This window comes from Rhinatrema bivittatum, chromosome 5 (genome assembly GCF_901001135.1).
Source record: "Rhinatrema bivittatum chromosome 5, aRhiBiv1.1, whole genome shotgun sequence".
NCBI classification, from domain to species: Eukaryota; Metazoa; Chordata; class Amphibia; order Gymnophiona; family Rhinatrematidae; genus Rhinatrema; species Rhinatrema bivittatum.
Window position 1 is genome coordinate 264,910,269 of NC_042619.1, and position 22,946 is coordinate 264,933,214.

At 45.9% G+C, this 22,946-nt stretch overlaps 1 protein-coding gene across 4 annotated transcripts in view; it reads right to left on the reverse strand.

Annotated features, from left to right (window-relative positions):
* LOC115092720 (disintegrin and metalloproteinase domain-containing protein 9-like) overlaps positions 1-22,946 on the reverse strand; it is a 978,865-nt gene that overhangs the window by 61,725 nt on the left and 894,194 nt on the right. The window contains exon 20 of one of the 4 annotated variants that reach the window (XM_029603964.1): positions 16,593-16,687. The exons of the other annotated variants lie outside the window; for them this stretch is intronic. Coding sequence (XP_029459824.1) covers positions 16,609-16,687 — 79 coding nt within the window. The 3' untranslated portion in view covers positions 16,593-16,608. The remainder of the gene's footprint in view (positions 1-16,592; positions 16,688-22,946) is intronic. 4 annotated transcript variants of the gene reach the window in all.

Here is a 22,946-nt window from a genome sequence, read left to right on the forward strand (position 1 = left end):
CCATTTACTTCGTGGTTCCGAAGAAGGAGGGCACGTTCAGGCCCATCTTGGATTTAAAGGTCGTAAAAAAGGCGTTGCGCATTCCTCGCTTTCGCATGGAGACGCTGCGGTCTGTTATTTCGGCCGTCCACAAGGGAGAATTTTTGGCTTCTTTGGATCTGACCAAGGCGTACCTGCACATAGGAATCAGGGAGCATCATCAGAGGTACCTGAGATTCATGGTGTTAGGGAACCATTACCAGTTTTGAGCCCTGCCGTTCAGCTTAGCGACTGCTCCAAGGGTGTTCACCAAGGTTCTCGTGGTCGTGGCAGCCTTCCTGCGCCGTCAAGGAATTCTGGTCCATCCTTATCTCGATGACTGGCTCATCCGGGCGAAGTCGGAAGCATTGTGATGCAGGCGGTTCGGCTGGTGGTACAGCAATTGCAGGCGTTAGGTTGGTTGGTCAACTTTGCGAAGAGCAGGCTGGAGCCGACCCAACAGTTGGAGTTCTTGGGGGCCCGATTCGATACCTTGCTGGGCAAGGTGTTTCTACATCAACCTATGGTCAATCTGATGTCGCAGGTGCGGAACCTGATGGATCTCCCAGTACCTACGGCCTGGGACTATTTGCAGGTCATTGGTCATATGGTTTCTACTCTGGAGATGGTTCCGTGGGCTTTTGCGCATATGCGGCCTTTACAGAGAGCACTTCTTTCTCGTTGGGATCCCAGGTCCGAGGATTACGGCATGGAGTTATCATTGATGGAGCCGGCCCGTTCCAGTCTCGCTTGGTGGCTAATCCCGGACCACCTTCTGCAGGGGGTGGACTTAGAGCCTCCGTCTTGGATAGTGGTGACCACGGATGCCAGCCTCTCCGGCTGGGGGGTGGTTTGCTAGTCCCGAGCAGTGCAGGGGACGTGGTCTGCCCACCAAGCCACATGGTCCATCAATCGGCTGGAGACCAGGGTGGTGCAGCTGGCCTTGTGGCTCCTCCTCCCGATGTTACACGGACGAGCGGTGAGAGTTCTGTCAGACAATGCGACCATGGTGGCGTATATCAATCGGCAAGGAGGCACAAAAAGTCGTCTGGTGGTGGATGAAGCGTCGGTATTGATGGCCAGGGCGGAACGTCATTTGTCACGCATTGCGGCCACCCATATTGCAGGCGTGGACAACGTACAGGCGGATTACCTCAGTCGCCAACTCCTGGATCCAGGGGAGTGGGAGCTATCGGCCGAAGCGATGTATCTCATCACCCAGAGTTGGGGAGTCCCGCACCTGGATTTGATGGCGACTCGGTTAAATGCAAAGGTGGTGCAGTTCTTCAGCCGAAGGCGAGAGCACGGCTCGGAAGGCGTGGATGCTCTGGTGCTGCCGTGGCCTCTTCACGTCCTCCTATATGTGTTCCCTCCCTGGCCCCTGGTGGGAAAGGTGTTGAGGCGCATAGAATCCCATCGGGGGCTAGTGATTCTCGTGGCTCCGGAGTGGCCGCAGCATCTGTGGTTCGCGGATCTTGTCAATCTGGCAGTGGACGGTCCACTACGATTAGGTCATCTTCCGAATCTCCTTCAACAGGGTCCGGTATTTTTCGATCTGGCGGATCGCTTTTGTCTGGCGGCTTGGCTTATGAGCGGAGGCAGTTGAGACAAAAAGGTTATCCGGACACGGTCATTGCCACTCTCCTTCCTGCGCGTAGATCTTCGACCACGCTCACTTATGCGTGAGTGTGGAAGGTGTTTGATGCTTGGTGTGGTGCTTTGAAGATCTCGCCATGGTGGTCTTCGGTGGGGCATATCCTTACGTTCCTGCAGGAGGGTTTGAAGAAAGGTTTGGCCTATAGTTCCCTTAGGGTTCAGGTAGCAGCTCTGGGGTGCTTGAGAGGTAAAGTCGAAGGGTTCTCTCTTGCCAGCCACCCGGATGTTGCTCGTTTTTTGCGTGGTGCTAGGAATTTGCGCCCTCCGGTGCGGATGCCCTGTCCTTCCTGGAACTTGAACCTGGTACTACGTGGTCTCTGCGCAGTGCCGTTTGAGCCCATTAAGTTGTCCTCGTTGAAGGACTTAGCTCTCATTTATTATGAAATCTATGTTATAAGACTGAAGGGACCCAAGAAGATGTGAGGTATAATGCATGCTTGAGCATGCTCAGAGAGGCTCACTCAAAGTTCTAGAAACTTTGACATACGTTTTCCATGTCGGGCTCCATCGGATGATGTCACTCATGTGTAAGGACTGACATCCTGCTGTCCTTGGAGAATACTGTTACACAGATATCAATGTTTATTTTTTGCCAAGTCACACCAGGTTAAACTGCAGTAGATTGCTTCCTTTTCCCCATTGCAGCTGGAGTGGAAGATAAAGGACACTGTTGGCCCTGAACAAAAATTATGAAGGCAATTTTTAAACAGATTTGCAAATTGCCCTCCTTAGGTACTCAGTTTAATCAGTTAGCATGATTTAATATTAGGATGTATACATTAAGAATAATTCTGGAATGCACATCATTATTTTGTTCTGGCATATAACTGATTGCAAAAATTTAAGAGAAAGATTTTTAAAGGCTGAAAAGGGATTCATTCTCCCAGAAAGATTGGGAACCCCTGATCTATAGCATTTCTGTATTTACAAAGATGCAGATGATATTTCTTTGTCCTCATCATTTCTGGACTTTTTCCATAAGAATATAAGACATGCACACTGGGTCAGACCAAGGGTCCATCAAGCCCAGTATCTTGCTTCCAACAGTGGGCAATCCAAGTCAAAAGTACCCAAACATTAAATAAATCACAAGCTACTATTGCTTATTAATAATAGCAATTTATGGATTTTTCCTCATCAAACATTTTTAAAAACCAGTTGCACTAACTGTTGTAACCAGATCCTCTGGCAATGAATTCCAGAGCTTAACAATGTGCTGAGTGAAAAAGAATTGTCTTCACTTTGTTTTAAATGAGCTACCTGCTAACTTCCTGGAGTGCCCTCTGGTACTTCTGTTATCTGAGAGAGTTAATAACTGATTTACTTTAACTTATTCAAGTTCTTTCATGATTTCGTAGTACTTAACATTTGTAACTACAGCAAGGATTATTTTTCCCTATATGCACCACTTTGCACTCATCCATGTTAAATTTCATCTGTCATTTGGATGCCTAGTCTTCCAGTTTCGCAAGGACCTCCTGCAATTTATCACAATCCATTTGAGATTTAACCACTTTGCATAATTTTGTGTCATCCTCAAATTTGATCACCTCACATGTTGTACTCCTTTCTAGATCATTTAAAAATATATTAAAAAGCACTGGTCCAAGTACAGATCCCTGTGGCACTCCACTCTTTACCTTTTTCCATTGTGAAAAAAGACCATTTGATCCTACTCTCTGTTTCCTGTCTTTTAACCAGTTGGCAATTCACAAAAGAACATCGACTCCTATCCCATGACATTTTAGTTTTCTCTCATGCGGGACTTTGTGGAACGCCTTCTGAAAATCCAAATACATCACATCTACCGGTTCACCTTTGTCCACATGTTTATTCAACCCTTTCAAAAAAATATAGGAGATTTGTGAGGCAAGACTTCCCTTGGCTAAATCGATGCTGGCTGTTGCCCATTAAACCATGTCTATCTAAATGTTTGTGATTTTATTCTTTATAGCAGTTTCCACGATTTTTCCTGGTACTGAAGTCAGGCTCACCAGTCTATAGTTTCCTGGATCCCTGGAGACTTTTTTAAATATTGGGATTACATTGATCAACTTCCAAACTTCAGGTACCACAGATGATTTTAATGATAGGTTATAAATTAATTAAAATACTTCTAGAATTTCATTTTTTAATTCTTTCAGAACCCCGGAGTATATACCATTCGGTCCAGGTGATTTACTACTCTTCATTTTGTCAATCTGGCCTACTACATCTTCCAAGTTCAGTTGATCTGAATCATCACCCTTGAAAACCGTCTCCAGAATGGGTATCTTCCCAATATCCTCTTCAGTAAATACCAAAGAAAAGAAATCATTTAATCTTTCCACATTAGCCTTATCATCCCTAAGGGCCTCTTTAACCCCTCAATCATCTAATGGTCCAACCGACTCCCTCGCAGGCTTTCTGCTTCAAATATATTTTTTAAAGTTTTTGTTGTGAGTTTTTGCCTCTATGGTCAACATCTTTTCAAATTCTCTCTTTGCCTGTCTTATCAATGTCTTACATTTAACTTACTAATGCTTATGCTTAATCCTATTTTCTACCGATGGATTATTCTTCCAATTTTTGAATGAAGATCTTTTGGCTAAAATGGCCTCCTTCACCTCACTTTTTAGCCATATTTTCTCAGACCCCGCTTTTTAGCCATTTTTCTCAGATCTCGCTTTAGGGAAATTAGTTTCACAGATGCAACTTGATCTAAAACTCTTGTTATAGAGTTCATGAAAGCATCAGCTAATACATTAGAGTTTCCCATATTTTAGTCCGTGACAGATTGCTACCAGTGTTCCTCAAGTTTAGCAACATCTATCTGATCATGATGATGCTTTGGAACAGATATAGCAGGAGTTAAACTGGAAACAAAAAGGAAATAATACAATTGAATCAGATAATGATCTGACCAAGGGACTGATGAAACATTAATATTAAACATCTTATTAACGAACATTTCTATGTCTCAGCAAAACAAACAAATCAATTGTATGCCCACCTATTGTCAGTTGTCATAATGGCTGCGTGGTCTAAGGCGCAGAGCTTAAGTATTCCTTCTTCTCTATGCTGGGTGTTCTGGTCTCCTGATGGAGTCATGGGTTCAAATCCTACTTCTAACATGCTTATCCTTCAATGTGGAGATTCCCATACTGGAGAAGGTTTTCATGGGTAATGATTCAGATGGACTGAACCAAATTGCAGTGAACCTAGAAGATGTGGTAGGCCTGATTGACAAACTGAAAAGTAGTAAATCACCTAAACTGGATGGCATACACCCCAGGGTTCTGAAGGAACCAAAAATAAAATTTCATACCTATTAGTAAAAATTTGTAACCTATCATTAAAATCATCCATTATACCTGAAGACTGGAGGGTGGCTAATGTAACCCCAATATTTAAAAAGGGCTCCTGGGGCAATCTGGGAAACTACAGACCAGTTAGCCTGACTTCAGTGCCAGGAAAAATAGTGGAAAGTGTTCTAAATATCAAAATCACAGAACATATAGAAAAACATGGTTTAATGGAACAAAGTCAGCATGGCTTTACCCAAGGCAAGTCTTGCCTAACATACCTGCTTCACTTTTTTGAAGGAGTTAATAAACATGTAGATAAAGGTGAACTGGTAGATGTAGTATATTGGGATTTTCAGAAGGTGTTTGACAAAGTTCCTCATGAGAGGCTTCTAGGAAAAGTGAAAAGTCATGGGATAGGTGGCGATGTCCTTTCGTGGATTACAAACTGGCTAAAAGACAGGAAACAGAGAGTAGGATTAAATAGACTACTTTCTCAGTGGAAGGACGTGGGCAGTGGAGTGCCTCAGGGATCTGTATTAGGACCCTTACTTTTCAATATATTTATAAATGATCTGGAAAGAAATACGACGAGTGAGGTAATCAGATTTGCAGATGATACAAAATTATTCAGAGTAGTTAAATCACAAGCAGATTGTGATAAATTGCAGGAAGACCTTCTGAGACTGGAAAATTGGGCATCCAAATGGCAGATGAAATTTATAGTGGATAAGTAAAGATGATGCATATAGGGAAAAATAACCAATGTTATAGTTTCACAATGTTAGGTTCCATATTAGGAGCTACCACCCAAGAAAGAGATCTAGGCGTCATAGTGGATAACACATTGAAATCGTCTGTACAGTGTGCTGCGGCAGTCAAAAAAACAAACAGAATGTTGGGAATTATTAGAAAGGGAATGGTGAATAAAACGGAAAATGTCATATTGCCTCTGTATCGCTCCATTGTGAGACCGCACCTCGAATACTGTGTTCAATTCTGGTCGCCGCATCTAAAAAAAGATATAGTTGCGATGGAGAAAGTACAGAGAAGGGCGACCAAATGATAAAGGAAATGGAACAGCTCCCCTATGAGGAAAGACTAAAGAGGTTAGGACTTTTCAGCTTGGAGAAGAGACGGCTGAGGGGGGATATGATAGAGGTGTTTAAAATCATGAGAGGTCTAGAACGGGTAAATGTGAATCGGTTATTTACTCTTTCCGATAACAGAAGGACTAGGGGGCACTCCATGAAGTTAGCATGTGGCACATTTAAAACTAATCGAAGAAAGTTCTTTTTCACTCAACGCACAATTTAACTCTGGAATTTGTTGCCAGGGAATGTGGTTAGTGCAGTTAGTGTAGCTGGGTTTAAAAAACGTTTGGATAAGTTCTTGGAGGAGAAATCCATTACCTGCTATTAATTAAGTTGACTTAGAAAATAGCCACTGCTATTACTAGCAGCAGTAACATGGGGTAGACTTAGTTTTCGGGTACTTGCCAGGTTCTTATGGCCTGGATTGGCCACTATTGGAGACAGGATGCTGGGCTTGATGGACCTTTGGTCTGACCCAGTATGGCATGTTCTTGTGTTCTTATCTTGAATGGAGTAAAAATCAATTGCTGCAGGCACAATACCCAAATAGCACCTGAAATTCCTCCTCCTCAAGAATTAAAGTCCCTAGGCAGGAGGAATTCATGATTCCGCATAGCTAGGGATGAAAGGAAAGCATGACTCAGGAATTCTGTGATCTAAGATAGCCTGGAGGGTAATAAACTAAGGCAACTCTCAGGCTAGCCAATTGGAATTTTCGTGCTTCAATACCATATGAAATTAACGTCTACTCAAAAGAGGATTATACAAGATCTAAAAAGGACAAGCACTTCCCCCTCCTCTTTTTCCATCAGCAGCAGGGATTTCTGAAGAGTATCCCTATGTATACAGCTGGTTCAGTAATACTTGGTCAGTGTCCTTAAAACAAGGCTCAGTCACACATACAATATCAATTCTGCTCTCTAATATTAAATAATAGGTCACTGGTATCTTATTCCAGACAAATTGTGCATTAACATAAGTAAAAATAATAATATTACACAGGTGAAAAAGTAAAAATATCATACAAGCTGATTAGTTGGAACTAATAATTATAATTTGGGAAAGTCAGTGTATTAACTAACAGTTTACAGCATATAAAACAACATGGTTTTAGATTTTTTTGAAGGTGGAAGTAAACATAGATAAAGGTCTGCCAGGTGATATACTGTATTTGGATTTTCAGAAGGTATTTGACAAAGTCCTTCATGAAAGACTCCTTAGGAAGTTAAAAAGTCATGGGATCGGAGGCAGTGTCTATTGTGGATTGGTATTTGGTAACTGGTTAAAAGACAAGAAACAGATCAGGATTAAATGGTCAGTTTTCCAAATAGAGAAAGGTCAAAAGTAGAGTGCCCCAGGGATCTGTACTGGGAATTGTGCTGTTTAATATATTGATTAATGATCTCGAAAAGGGAAAAGGGAACGAGTGAGGTAAAAAACTTTGCAGATGAGACAAAATTATTCAAAGTTGTTAAAGCAGAAGCGGATTGTGAGAAATTACAGAAGGAACTTGCAAGACTAGGAGGGCCCAATATTCAGCCATATCCAGCTAAGTAATTTATATAACATATCTGGTTACATTACAAGGGATATTCAGCGGCATGGCTATGCTGCTGAATATTATTGCACAAATTGCTAATTAGCCAGATATGTTATATCCAACAGGGTCATTTTTCAAACAACATTAGGGCATTATCGTGGGCATTATTTTTTGTATATTAAATAATAGCAGTTTATGGATTTTTCCTCGAGGAACTTATCCAAACCCCCTAGTCCTTCTATTATCTGAGAGAGTAAATAACCAATTTACATTAACTTATTCAAGTCGTTTCATAATTTTGTAGGCCTCTATCATATCACCCCTCAGTCATCTCTTCTCTAAACAGAACAGCCCTAACTTCTTTAGCCTTTCCTCATAAGCCGTTCCATGATTCTTATCATTTTGGTCATTCTTCTCTATACTTTCTCCAGTACAACTATATCTTTTTTGAAATGTGGTGACCAGAATGGCACACAGTATTCAAGGTGCGGTCTCACCATGGAGCGATACAGAGGCATTATGACATCCTCTGTTTTATTTTCCATTCCCTTCCTAATAATTCCTAACATTCTGTTTTCTTTTTTAACTGCCACAGCAAACTGAGTTGACGATTTCAATGTATTATCCACTATGACGTGTAGATCTGTTTCCTGGGTCGTAATTCCTAATATGGAGCCTAACATTGTGTAACTATTAGAGATGTGATTTGGCTGAACCTTTTGCTTTGGCCTTCGTTGTTGGCCCACCGCGGGAAATTTCTTTTCCCGCAGTTCAGGCCGATTTTTTTCGGCTGTCCCGAACCGAAAAAACCCCAAAACGCCCCAACCCTTCAGATTTAATTAATTACAATCCCCCACCCTCCCGACCCCCCCAAAACTTACCTAAAGTCCCTGGTGGTCCAGCGGAAGTCCCAGGACGATCTCCTGGTCTTGGGCCATCGACTGCCAGTAAACAAAATGGCACTGGCGGCCCTTTGCCCTTACCATGTGACAGGGGCTATTGGTGCCATTGGCTGGGCCATCCATTGCTCCTACCATGTGACAGGGGCAGGCCAATGGCACCAATAGCCCGTCACATGGTAAAGGCAAAGGGCCATCGGCGCCATTTTAATTAGTGGCAGCCGACGGCCCGAGAGGGGGAGATCGCTCCCAGCACCCCCGCTGGACCACCAGGGACTTTAGGCAAGTTTTTGGGGGGTCAGGAGGGTGGGGGATTGTAATTAATTAAATCTGAAGGGTTGGGGTGGTTTTGGGTTTGTTTTTTTTTGTGCCCTTTCTCCCCCCTCCAAAAATGATAAGAAAAACACACAAAATTTTGTGGGTTTTCCTCTCATTTCGGGGACCCCCCAAACTACGACGACATAGGAAATATTGTCTATATTTCCTATTTCGTCGCAAATGAATGCACATCCCTAGTAACTATAGCAAGGGTTATTTTTCCCCATATGTTTCACCTTGCACTTGTCCACATTAAATTTCATCTGCCATTTGAATGCCCAATCTTCCAGCCTCACAAGGTCCTCCTGCAGTTTATCACAATCTGCTTCAGATTTAACTACTCTGCATAATTTTGTGTCATCCATAGATTTGATCCTTCACTTGTTGTACTCCTTTCTAGATCATTTATAAATATATTAAAATGCACCTGTCCAAGTACAGATCCCTGAAGAACTCCACTGTTTACCTTTTTCTACTGTGAAAACAGACCATTTAATCCTACTCTGTATCCTGTCTTTTAACCAGTTTGCAGTCCACAAATGGACATCACTTCCTATCCCATGAATTTTTAATTTTCTTAGAAACCTCTCATGTGAGATTTTGTAGATCGCCTTCTGAAAATCCAAATACATCACATCTACTGGTTCACCCACTGGTTTGGCTGATTTATCCTGATGTCTTCAGAGAACCCTGTTAGAGGTAAGCAACTATGCTTTATTCGCATTAATAACAGCAAAAATATAGACTGATTAAATAAAAAAATCCTATGTATTATGCCCTTTTATGAGTGCCCCTAAGGTTTGCAATTATTGGTTTGCAAGTCATTGTTTTCTTGTTTTTAGAAAACATGAAGAGTGGCATGAGTCTTTGCCTCCTGAATCTTCCAACTAAGCAAGAGAAAGATTCATGAAGGCTTTTTTCCCATTCTTATCTATAGGAAAAAAGCATATAGCTTAATATTCAAAATGATTTGGCCAGCTAGATCCCAAATTTACCCAGACAAATCTAATGTTTAGCAAGTGTTGCTTACTGTGACAGGTGTTCTCACAGGACACCAGGATGTTAGTCCTCACATATGGGTGACATCACAGGATGGAGCCCTGCACGGAAAACTTTTCTGTCAAAGTTTCTACAAAGCTTTGACTGACACAGGCACACTGAGTGCACTGAGCATGCTCAGCCTGCAATTATCCCTGTGAACCACAGGTGTCTCCCTCAGTCTCATCTTATAGCTAAAAGCGCAAGCAAAACTAAAATAAAAGTAAAAACGTATACATACCCAACTCCGTGGGGTGGCGGGTGGGTTTCGTGTGGACTAACATCCTGCAGTCCTGTGAGAACACCTGTTACAGGTGAGCAACACTTGCTTTCTCACAGGACAAACAAGATGGTAGTCCTCACATATGGGTGAGTACCGAGCTGAGGATGTCCGAGAGTGCACCAAATGCACCCAAGACGCGCAAAAGGCGCAATGACGGGGTGTGGAATTTGGAACGGAGGGCATCCTGAAACCCTTAACAGGTTGGTGGAAGGATGTTGGGTAGTTAAACCGAAAAGAATAAGAGTAGATGGACTGGCCAAACATGGAGCATGCAGGCTATCTAAGCAATAATGGCTGCGAAGGTATGGAGAGAGCTCCAGGTTGCAGCCTGATAAATATGGACAAGCTATTGAGGCTGGGACGGACACAACACAGTGTGGTTACACACAGTGTTGTAGTGAAATGCCTGCTTGTAGGTAGGAAAAGAGATACAGACCGTCACTTAGGAGGAATAGGTCTGTTTGCCCAGTGGAACTCGCAGGTTGACTCTTGCCACAGAAGGAAAGAGTTAGGTGGAATTCCTATGGAGTGTAGTGCGATCTAGATAGAATGCAAGTACACTATTACTGTCCAAGGAGTGGAAAAACCCTCTCGCTTTGGTGAGAGAGAGGTGTTGGGAAAAATGGGCAGAGTATATTCTGAGTAAGGTGAGATGCAACGTCTACCTTAAGAAGGATATGAAGTTGAATACTTAAAACCACTCGGTCACGGAGGAACGCAGGGTCTAATGAATATGTATCAAGGTGTGTAACTCACTGACCCTGTTGGCCGAAATGACATTTATGAGGGAAAGAATTTCCTATGTCATACTGTGAAATGAGAGGAATAGAAAGGCTCGAACGGAGAACGTATGAGACTTATAAGCATAAAATATAGGTTCCATTCCGTGAGGTGGCTTGATCAGTGGATAATTCATGGTAAGCTGACTCAGAAGGGGTTTACCGTTAATCGGGTATCCCCACTCCCAAATAAGAACATAAGAAAATGCCATACTGGGTCAGACCAAGGGTCCATCAAGCCCAGCATCCTATTTCCAACAATGGCCAATCCAGGCCATAAGAACCTGGCAAGTACCCAAAAACTAAGTCTATTCCATGTTACCATTGCTAATGGCAGTGGCTATTCTCTAAGTGAACTTAATAGCAGGTAATGGACTTCTCCTCCAAGAACTTATCCAATCCTTTTTTAAACACAGCTATACTAACTGCACTAACCACATTCTCTGGCAACAAATTCCAGAGTTTAATTGTGCGTTGAGTAAAAAAGAACTTTCTCCGATTAGTTTTAAATGTTCCAATTGGAACAGAGGTGTACCTGTGTGGAGGATGTCTGGGGAGCAGAATCCGAGGGAGCAAGAAAAAAGTGTGGTATAGAAAAAAGAAAAAGGGTAATACCCTTTTGTATGCATCATGTGGTAAATCATGCCATTTTCAATGGTAGGATTTATGTATGGAAGGTTTTGTGAAGCTACCAGTACTTGAGAACATCGGTGAGTCTACGATTTGTGACTGACTGGTGAGAAGACGAATTGGTTACTGGTGTGATAGATTGAAAAGTATGGGAAGCATACTGGTCTTGGCCAGGACGTGGGTCTGAGGAACAGTGAACCCCGTCCCGGTTCAGCATTAGAAGAGAGCTGGCTATGAGAGGCAGCGAAAGAGACGCATTTAAGAGGCCCTTGATGGAAGAAAGGCATCTATGGGAACGCATTGGAAACATGTGTAGGGAGTAGAATCTGTGCACCGTATGGTTCGATTTGGATGCAGAGGGCAAGTTCGGTTGACCTCAGCACCAGAAGATTTTTCTCGCCACACATGTAGTCCGAGACCATTCGAGGGGATGGAACCTATATGGAGAAGGTCTGTTAGTGCTTTCAGTAAGTCTCTTAGATAAGTGGCCTGAGGATGCGTAGAGTGAGCAAGGGCCAAGGGTAGAGCTGCGCAGCTTCTTTGCAGAGCATCTAAGATGTTGTGCGTGTTTGTGTGTTGGTAAGCACATTGTCCCTATGCTATCTGTCTGTTTGCACAAAGATTTGTTGTAAAGGCAGTATTGGAAGGCATAAGGGTATAACTCATGGCTACAAGCTCCAGGAAGTTTATGTGAAACTGTGCCTGGAGCGGAATAGACGCATATCAGGGTTGAGAAGATTTTAGGTCAAACTTACAACCCTGAGTAAATGTGAGCATAAGCAGGATCAAACTAGGATTTTGGTTCTAGATCTGCAATATAGATGAGGTTGCTGGACAGGAAGTTCATTGTGACTGTGGTGTCCAGAAGTGTTGTATAAGGGATTTATGGCAGTGACAGTAATCCCAGATAGTAAATTTATAGTAAATTTATAGTGAGTCATGAAGAAGTTAGAACTCCTTGCGTGGACTGACTGTGGTTATGCAGCTGTCTATGCAAGGAAAGCGTGAATGATGTTGCACTTCGTAGAGAAACAGCAGTCACCGACAGTGACTCAATGCAATACTCCAGTTGCCGAAGCTGGTGCAACCGGCAGAGCTTGGGATTGTAATATTGTTGTCTCACCATGAAGCACATAGAAAGATTAGAGGTAATGTACGTACTGTGATATGGAAGCATGGTGACTAGAGATACCATTTTACCTGTACCTTCTGAAGAAAGTTGGTATTTCTGAGGTCCAGGATGGGTGGAGAGTAACTACTTTCTGTTGAAAGAAAGAATAGTGTAATTACAACTCCTCAACCCCCTTCCCCCCCCCTCCCTTTGCTTTGTAGCGTCTGGGGGAGTGTACCAGGAGCCTTGGTACAAAGTGGGGTGGCCGCACTGATATCCGGCCAGTTGGGAGACTAGGAGGTGTCCAACTGGAGGGGCTGATGTAATCTGAGTATCATGTAACCTCCCATGGGAGAGTGAGCGGTAAACTCTTACCCGCATTTCTGTGTGCTGTACAAGGAGACATCAAGACCTGTCATCAGGCTTCGAGGTGGACTTGCACTTGAAGTAGTATTTGCTGAATCTTGTGTTTAGCAGATCAGTGAATACATCTGGAACTTTGGTTCTGAATTAGGAACCAGAAGCCAGAGTATTAATCAGTACAGAGCCCCGTTGCTGAAAATGGGAGGATGTCCTGATGCAATCCCAAAGAAATGATAGAGAGGTTCTCTTGGTATTGTGGCTGACATAGCTGGCATAATGATATGTGACACTAATATGGTTCTTGAAAGGTACGTGACCTAGAACCTTTCGAACCATGTGGCCCAAATTAGAGAACACATCTCAATGGGAATGCCGCAGAAGCAGGTACTTATCATCCGACATGGATCGCCGAAGGATGAGCCGGAGAAGATTGCTGCCTCCGTGGATTTCAGGAATCATCGAGGGGTAGCCTGTAGGACGTAGATGCCCGTCTCAACTCTGATGCCTGGTATGGTGGCGCTGGTATAGAGGAGACAGGCTGAGCGTGGCTGGCGCTACCACAGTAATTTTGTGGAGGGCCACAATCCCACACCGATGTCGGTGGGGCACGCCTCGGGAACAGGGGAGCCAATTAACAGCTCGTGAACCCGGCCCTCGTCGCAGCGGCTCAATGTCTCATGACACCAGTGCAGAATTCTTCGGAACTCATTCTGGAGGACCAAGGACTGCCATCACTGTGTGGAAGAGTGCCGATGGCAGTGGTGATGTTGCTCAGCCCGGGCATTCTCCAGCACCGAGAAGGATAGCACCGATGTGCTGGATGGCGTCGGTGGCGGATGGTCACCGTGTCGAGGACGATGCATGCCACGGTGCTCGGCCCGGTCTTTCCCCAGCGCCGAGGTGGATGCCCTCACTATCTTGGATCATGACTGATGATGGACTGTCAGCATGCCTGCACTGCTCCTGGCACTATGTAGTGTCGTAGGCTAATACGGGGCTTTAATAAGAACCCAAAGCATGGAACACAGTGTTTAGGCGAGGGCATTACGTGGAGGTGCTATGTTGCTATTGACGGTGTTGATGGCGGCCGAAGCGGCCTCGAGAGTATCATCAAAAATATATATGAAAAACGTCGATGACCCGGGCAGAGCACCGATGACAGTGACGGAAGCACTGACGGCATCGGCATAGGTATATATGGAAACGATGTGGTATCGAATAATTGATAAAACATCGTTGGCATCGGAAAAATAATACCGGAATCGACGGAGTCGATGACCGCATTGATAGGATTGTCGAAGACACTGAAGGAAATGACGTGGGCATCAAGGGCATCGATGTATGGAGGCGGGCGCCGACGGCATTGGTGGCATGGCCACGGGCATCGACAGCATGGCCACGGATGTTGACAGCATTGATTGGATCGACTCAGGCCCCAGTGGTGTCGATGGCATTGATGCCACCAACATGGGCATTGATGACACCAACATGGGCACCGATGGAATCGATGTTGGCATGGATGCCATCGATGGAATTGACATAGGCATTGATGGAATCCACATTGGCATCGATGGCATTGATGGAATCGACATTGGCATTGACGGAATCCACATTGGCATCGATGGCATCGATGGAATCGACATTGGCATCGATACCACCGTGGAATTGACATTGGCATCGACATTGGCATTGATGGAATTGACATTGGCATCGATGCCCATTGATAGAATCGACCTTGCATCGATGCCATGGACAATGGCATCGATGAAAATGTTCTAGGCATCGATGACATTGATAAAATAAACAATGGCATCGATGGAAATGACCCTGGCATTAATGGAAGTGCCCTTGGTGACGATGACACAAACGTGTGGGTCGATGGCATCCATCCAGGTGATGATGCACAGATGAAACCCAAGGAAAAATCAGTGCCATGGATGAAAAACATGGATGGCACTGATAGAACGATGCAGGGACCAATGGCATCAGTGTACCGCGGAGAAAGGGGTACCGATGGCATTGAAGAATCCAGGACGGTCTAAAATTGGGTACCGACGGTAGCGATGGGGGCATCGACTGCGCGAGGGTATCGAGGAAATCGAAGGACCTGAACTCGACAGGGGCCCTGGCAGCAACGGAAAAGGTGGAAGTCCCTGTCCCACTAGCACTAATAACCAGGCACAGTGTCACAGAGGGACACTCGCAGGCTATGTGTGGCTAACTGAAACATAGAGAAATGGAAGGCCGCAGTCAGTTGGCAGGCCAGGGAGGTGACAGGAACTGACCAAAAAAACAGGGCATAGTACTCACCGAGCGTCGAAGAAACGTACACGAAGGGAGACTCGTGCAGGGAAAAGTGTTTGTGAAGTAAAAGTTTAAGTATTTCCGTAAGGAAAAAGTGTTAGAATTTCTCACAGAGCTCCTAACCACTATGCTTACTGCAGAGCATAAAAAAGAAGACTGAGAGTGACACTTGTGGTTCACAGGGATAATTGCAGACTGAGCATGCTCAGTGCACTCAGTGTGCCAGTGTCAGACAAAGCTTTGTAGAAACTTTGACATAATAATTTTCTGTACAGGGCTCCATCCTGTGATGTCACCCATATGTGAAGACTACCATCCTGCTTGTCCTCGTGAGAAAAATATATCCCCTTGCCACTGACTGACCGATAAAAAAAGAAGCTGACCAGGGGCGTTCCAGGGAGGACCAAAGTTATCCCGCTAGCTTAGCTGATATTCAGTAGTATCCCGATGAGTTAACCAGGTAAATTTAGGACTGCCTTAAAGCAGTCCTGTAGCTTTGGGCTACAGTTGACCAGATAACTTGCTCTTTTACCAGTTTTATTCAAAATAGAACTTTGGCAGAAGAATGCTAGAAGTTGCTGGGAGTGAGTAAGATATTACTGCACTCCCAGCTGGGGTTTTGTAGATGTGGGGTGGGGGTAAAGGAGGTGATTGTGATTATGCACCAAATGGGTAAAGGTGGGGGGATGGGTCTTGAAGTACTACACCTGATATATATATTTTTTTAATTTGCTGGGTTGGGGGTGGGAAGGAGATCGAATACTGTGTCTGACTAAAATGTTTTCTGGGGTAGGGGCTGGGGTCTTGGACCTAAAAGGCCAGAAGTCTTTTGTTTGCCAAGTTCTATTATGCAGCCACTTAACTGGCTATATTTTGAATTGAGCTGGTTAAGTAACAAGTTATACGGCCACATACAGCCAGAAAACCTTCAAACCTAACTGCTTATATTAAAAAAATAAACAGATTTGAACGTTATCTGGCTAATTCTGCTGAATATTCTGGGCTAGTTATTTGGCCAACTTTAGCCAAATAACTTATCCACGTGCTGGTTTTCTGAATATTAGTCTCTTAATGAACCAGACCCGAAGTCATTGAGTAGGGAATTAAAGAAATCAGGTGTGACTCTAAAAATTTCCATTTACTCATATCCTTTGGTAGGTCCTTCCCGGAATCTATACACTGGCCTTTTTCTTTGCATTTCATGTTAGAACAGTTTTTCTTTTCCATTTGACAGCACAGAAGCACATAGCTACAGTTTTAAGATTTGCTACTTACAGCACTATGTGTAGTACTATGCAGAAGGGTTGCTCGAGAACGTTGAAGTTTGCCCTGTGGTGCCTGTGGTTTGTGAACGGCTGTCATCGTCTGATCTATATTAGTTCAGAATATAAGGATTTTAATACAATGGCAGACACTGTGTACACATTATTTATACTTTCATAAAGCTATACACTCAAATATTCCTTCTAATAATTATTACCCTTAACAACACCATCATAAATCAGATTTTCTCTGCAAAACTGTTGCACGTTCCAGCCGTGCTAGTGCCACGGCCGGGCCTGCTTGCCTCGGGCTCCTCTCCGCAAGGCCCGGGCCGTCCTCCCTCGCAGCTGCAGCCAGCTCCCTGCGTCCGCGACATCCCACGGCGTCACCAGGCCCCTCGGGGCCTTCCACTTCACGCAGCTCATTACGTCGGGCTTCAGCGCGGATCGCCCGGCCCTTTAAAGGGCCATACGCAGGAAACTCCTCTGTGGTGCGCGACGATGACATCACCTGAGCCCTGCATAAAATGCAGGGCTCAGGCTTCAGTTCCTTGCCTTGGCAAACGGGTCGTCTCATTCGTGAGAAGCTAGTTGCCGTCCTGTGTTCCTGCTTCCTTGATCCTGTGCTTGATCCAGTGTTCCTGCATTCCTGTGTTCCTGTCCTTGTTCCAGTGTTCCTGTGTTCCTGTGTTCCAGTGTTTGTTCCAGTGTTCCTGCGTCTGTGTTTCCATGGTCCTTCCTGTGTGCCAGGTTCTGTTCCTGATTCCTGCTCTGCTTCCCAGGTTGTACCTTCTCGGACTGATTCACGGTACTGACCTCGGCTTGCCTCTGACCATGTTTGGACTGATACCCGGTATTGACCTCTGCTTGCCACTGACCACATTTTGACCGCTACCTGAAACTGACCTGTGCTTGCCACTGACCACGTTTCAACTGCTGCCTGGAACTGACCTGTGCTTGCCACTGACCACGCTTGGACTGATACCTGGAACTGACCTCTGCTTGCCACTGACCACACGGACTGATAGCTGGAACTGACCCTTGCTTTGGCTGACCACCCTTGGATGGATATTCTGGCTTTGACCCTTGCACTTCACTCGGACACTTTCTTCTCTTCTCCTGTGACCACCAGGTCTGCCTGCTCTGACGCTGCCCGTGGCCTTCTACAAGCTAGACCACTAGGCACTGCCTATCCTGCCCGGAGGACCTTCAGTTCCTGTTCCCTTCCAGTGGTCTCCGGTACACTCTGTTCTGGTCTAGCTCAGCTGCTCTCCACTAGCCATGCACCCTTGCTCTTTGTGGGCACACCTCTCCACTACCTCTCCGGGAGACCCTCTGAGGCCCACCTAAGCCCAGGTGGTCCGGGTACCAAAGGGCTCAACCTGTGGAACCCCCAGACTGTTATTGGTGAAGCTCCAGCTTGCCTCTGTCGCCTCATGTGCTCCGCCTCCTGGTGGCAGGTGCCCTCTGGGACCTCCCTGAGGGCCGTACCAATCCTGCGCCAGGCCAAGGGTCCACCTCCAGCACAGTAGGTTGCCAAGGCCATGGACTTGGCAGAGTCCTCCGCCTTGCAGGCTATACCAGGCCTGGCTACATGTGTCTGGGAACAGCAACAATTTCTCGAAACATTGGCCACTTCGGTAGAGAGACTACGCTCACAACTGGAAGAGTCCGCCTTGGCTAACCCAGGGACTCTCGCCAACAGCGCTTCTGCAACTTCATCGCCCTCATGGGCACTGCTGGCCCTCTCAGCTCCTCCCCATTTTAATGGGGCTCCTCATCTCTGCCAAGGCTTTATCAACCAGTGTTACATGCAGTTTCCGCTACAGCCTTCCTTATTCTCAGATGAAATGACGAAGATTACCTTCATCTTATCGTGATTGGAGGGGAAAGCCCTGGCATGGGCCTCTCCACTCTGGGAACATCCCGATTCCTTATTACAGCAGCTCCCTCAATTTATTTCCACGTTCCGATGCACCTTCAATGATCCAGGCCAACAGGTGCTTGCTGGACACCATCTCCTCCACCTCTGCCAGGGGTCCTGCTCCCTTTCAGAATACACCGTGGAGTTCTGAACCCTGGCAACGGAATTCGGATGGCAGGAAGACTGCCTGCAGACACTCTATCTCGAGGGACTGTCATCCACTCTGAAGGACGAATTGGCAGCCTGAGAGATCCCTACATCATTGGAGGACCTCATCTCGGTTGGGCGGATTGACTACCGCCTCCAAGAATGGCACCGGGAAGTAAAGCCTGTCCAATGACCGGCCCTGGAACCACCTCGGTCCATCAGCCCCAGATTAAGGGCACTTCCGGTGACTGACCCGGCAAAAGAAGAACCCATGCAAATAAACCGCGGTTGCTTTACTCCCAAAGAATGCCTCCGAAGGTGGAAGTCCTGTCTCTGCCTTTACTGTGGGGGTCCTGGCCCCTTCTCCAGACCTGTCCGGTGCATCCAGGAAACTCCAAAGCCTAAGCCCAGCAGGGGTCCCCAGCTTGGGCACTTCAGTTACCGGCCCTCAACTTCTGCTGCCTGTCTCCCTCTCCAAGGAGACACATTCCTTCTCGACCACCGCCCTCGGGGATACTGGGGCCGGTGGGAACTTCATTCTTGAAGAATTATTGACTCTACTTCAAATCCCTACTCAACCCCTTGAAGTACCATTGTGAATCACCTCCATCCATGGGAAATCCTTATCTGATCGCATCACCCATCATGCCCTAGCCATCCGACTGACCGTAGGGATTCTGCATGAAGAAGATATTCCTGTCATGATCCTGGAACAGTCAGTACACCCCATTGTTCTCAGCCTACCCTGGCTACAATTGCACTCCCCACATTTCGACTGGGAGTCACTCCAGCTTACTCAGTGGGGCCCTCAGTGCCAGGACCGTTGTTTATGGTGGGTATCCCCATCCGTACCAGTACTAACATCCACTACTCTTCCTGGGTTACCTATGCCCTATGCTGACTACCAAGATGTCTTTTCCAATCAGCAAGCCGACATCTTACCCCCTCTCCGGAAGTTCAACTGCCCAATCAAACTGTTGCCTGGTACCACACCTCCCAAGGGCAGAACTTATCCTCTCTCACTTCCAGAGACCCAGACCATGTCTGCCTACATTAAGGAAAACCTAGCCAAAGATTTCATATGACCCTCTACCTCCCCTCGGGTGCTGGTTTCTTTTTTGTAAAGAAGAAGGATGGTACTTTAAGGCCGTATATTGACTATTGAGGCCTGAACGCCATCATCCACGAGGACTGGTACCCACTGCCGCTCATTAGTGAGTTTTTCGATCGGATCCAGGGGGCCCGAATTTTTACTAAATTGGACCTATGTGGGGCCTATAACTTGGTCTGCATTCAACCAGACGATATATGGAAAACCGTGTTCAATACACGGGATGGACACTATGAATATGTAGTCATGCCCTTCGGGCTGTGCAATGCTCCTGCCATCTTCCAGAGGATGATGAATGAGATCTTTCAAGACCTCCTATATTCCTTTGTCGTAGTTTATTTGGACAACATCTTGATTTTTTCCAGAGACTTGGAATCCCATCGCTTTCATGTCCAGACCCTTCTTCAGCGACTTAGAGACCATCACTTCTACGCCAAACTTGAAAAATGCCTCTTTGAGCAGTCTAGCCTCCCATTCCTGGGCTACATCATCTCCAGCCAAGGATTCACCATGGACCCAGACAAGCTCCAAGGTATTCGTGACTGTCCCTAGCCAGTTGGCCTATGGGCTCTACAAAGGTTCTTGGGATTCACGAACTATTACCATCACTTTATTGCAGTTTAGTCTACGCTAGCTGCCCCACTCACTGCCATGACCAGGAAGGGATGTGACCTTCGGGAGTGGAGTCCCAAAGCCCAGTCTGCATTCCAGGCCCTTAAGGAGGCCTTCCGAACCGGCCCATGTCTCTGCCATCCAGACCCAAATTGTCCCTTTATCGTAGAGTCCTTATCCCGTGCTCGTTCTACTCCCACAAGTTCTCTCCCTCAGAATGCAATTATACCATCAGGGACCGCGAACCTCTGGCCGTGAAGCTCGCCTTCCAGGAGTGGCGCCCCTGGCTAGAGGGAGCACAGTACAAATTCACCATTTACACAGACCACAAAAACTTAGAACATTTGAAAGAGGCTCAGCTTTTGAATGCACGACAGGCCCGCTGGGCTCTCTTCTTCGCGTGGTTCAATTCTAAACTGCGCTACCGCCCGGCTGAGAAGAATCTCCGCACCGATGCCTTGTCATGCTCGGTAGAGCCAGAGGATACCCCCAAAACTCCAGCTCACATAATTGACCCCGCATGTATCTCCAACGCAGTGACTACCACCGTGCCAGCTGGTAAGTGATGTTATTACCTGTGTTTTAGTGGATCCTTGGGTGCTGTGGAGATGACCATGCCCACGGGGAGGAGCCCCGTGAGGAGCCACAGCACTGGGCTAGACTCTATACACAAAACACTGGAATTGAACTCTTTTATTATACAGCTTGAAGATAGCCACCAGGTGGCAGTGGTGAGCTAAGTCTCAGGGACCTCGGCAGAGGGAGCCCTTCTCTCCTAGGTGATGTCAGGAGGTTCCACAGCAAGGAGTTACTGTGGATGAGACAGATGAGATATTACTCACTCGGTGTTAGCTGTTATGGATGCGATTCCACCAGATAGTTGTCGTAGGTACAGGCACTGAGGCAGGGAGAGCAGGCCCTCGAGGAGCAAGTACCTGTTCCCTGAATGGCACCTGAAAATAGAACAGAGGGCCCCCGAGGAGCGGGTACCCAAATTAGTAGCAAACCCCGAAGGGCAGAAGGAAAGCTTCCTGCAGGCAGCAGGGAAGCGGCAAAGTAGCACAGGCAGGAACAGTTTGTGTCCATACGAGTCTATTCAAGCCTTTGCCAACTCAATGAGCTAGCAATCTTAAGAAGTAGATATACCCGGATTGGCATGACGTCAGATGAGGGATCATCCTTAAGGTTCATGCCACTGGGCATACTTGGACATGGGTTGCGCGCGCGTGCACCCTAGCAGGTACCTGGGAGGAGCAATGGTGTACAGCTGCACCATAGCCGTTCCGGGGACGCCAAAGAAGTCGGCTTGATGATGCTGTAGTAGCCATCTTGCCCAGGTAAGCAGGAGGAGCCGAGATAGGGGTGCAACAAGCAGGGCAAAGCCGTCGAAGACCGACGGGCGCAACAGTACCCCCCTTCAAAGGGTGTCCACGCAATGACCTACCAGGTCTAGGTTTTTGCAGATGTAGATGATGGAAATCCTGTAGCATCTTCGTATCCAAGATATTGGACATTGGAGTCCAAGAGTTGTCTTCTGCGCCATAACCATCCCATGACATGAGGCATTCCCATACTCTGCCTCGTTTTCTTACATCGAGAACTACGTCAACTTTGTATTTGATGTCTTCTTCTGCATCTACTGGAGTAGAGTCGGGTATCTTGTTGGAGAATTCACTGAGTATCACTGGTTTCAATAGTGAGACGTAGAATGCATTGTGGATCTTTAGAGTAGCTGGTAGCTTCAGACTGTAGGTGAGGTTGTTCAGTAGATGATGGTAAATCTACCACAAAGTCAGTGGCAATATGTGTCCATGGTTCTTCAGGAACAAAACACAAAGGTGGAATCGGTATAAAATGGACTTTATTGAATCTTGCCCGACTCTGGCCGAGTTTCACTCAACGAGCTGCCTCAGGGGCTTAAGAGCCACTTGAATTGGCTCAGATTAGCACGGACATCTCATATGTCATAGTTAAACATTTGTTAAATGCCAAAAAGACTCTCTTGTATTTATGTGCTGTGGAGACAGCGAACTATGACTCTTGAAAAAATATCTGTACAACCACATATAAGATGAACTCACATTTAAACACCTCAAGTGAGAAAACAATGTAGTCTAATACCAGACCTCATACCACGGCATAATAAATGATGCTAATTTAGCATATATTGAATCTGCCAGTATATATAATCATAGGTCTTTAACAAGTTAAATTTTTCTTTTCATTTTTTTCTTCTGTGCAAACAAACTTGTGAATCTTGTGCATCTTGTGAAGAAAATAATTACTTAAAAACTTTTTAGTTCATTTGATCGTATTTTTGATCATTGAGTCAAATTTGACCAACACTTAGCTTAATAATGCTGGTGAAGAAACGCCATTATTTTTTCTTCGGAGGCTAGTATGGAAAAGCCCGACACTGGATCCGTGTTTCGGCGCGTGCCTTCGTCGGGGGCCGAAATGAATAATATCGGAGCAGCTGGAGATGGCGGCTTCTGCCGGTGTTACCGGCAGAAGCCGCCATCTCCAGCTGCTCCATTTCGGCCCCCGACGAAGGCACGCGCCGAAACACGGAT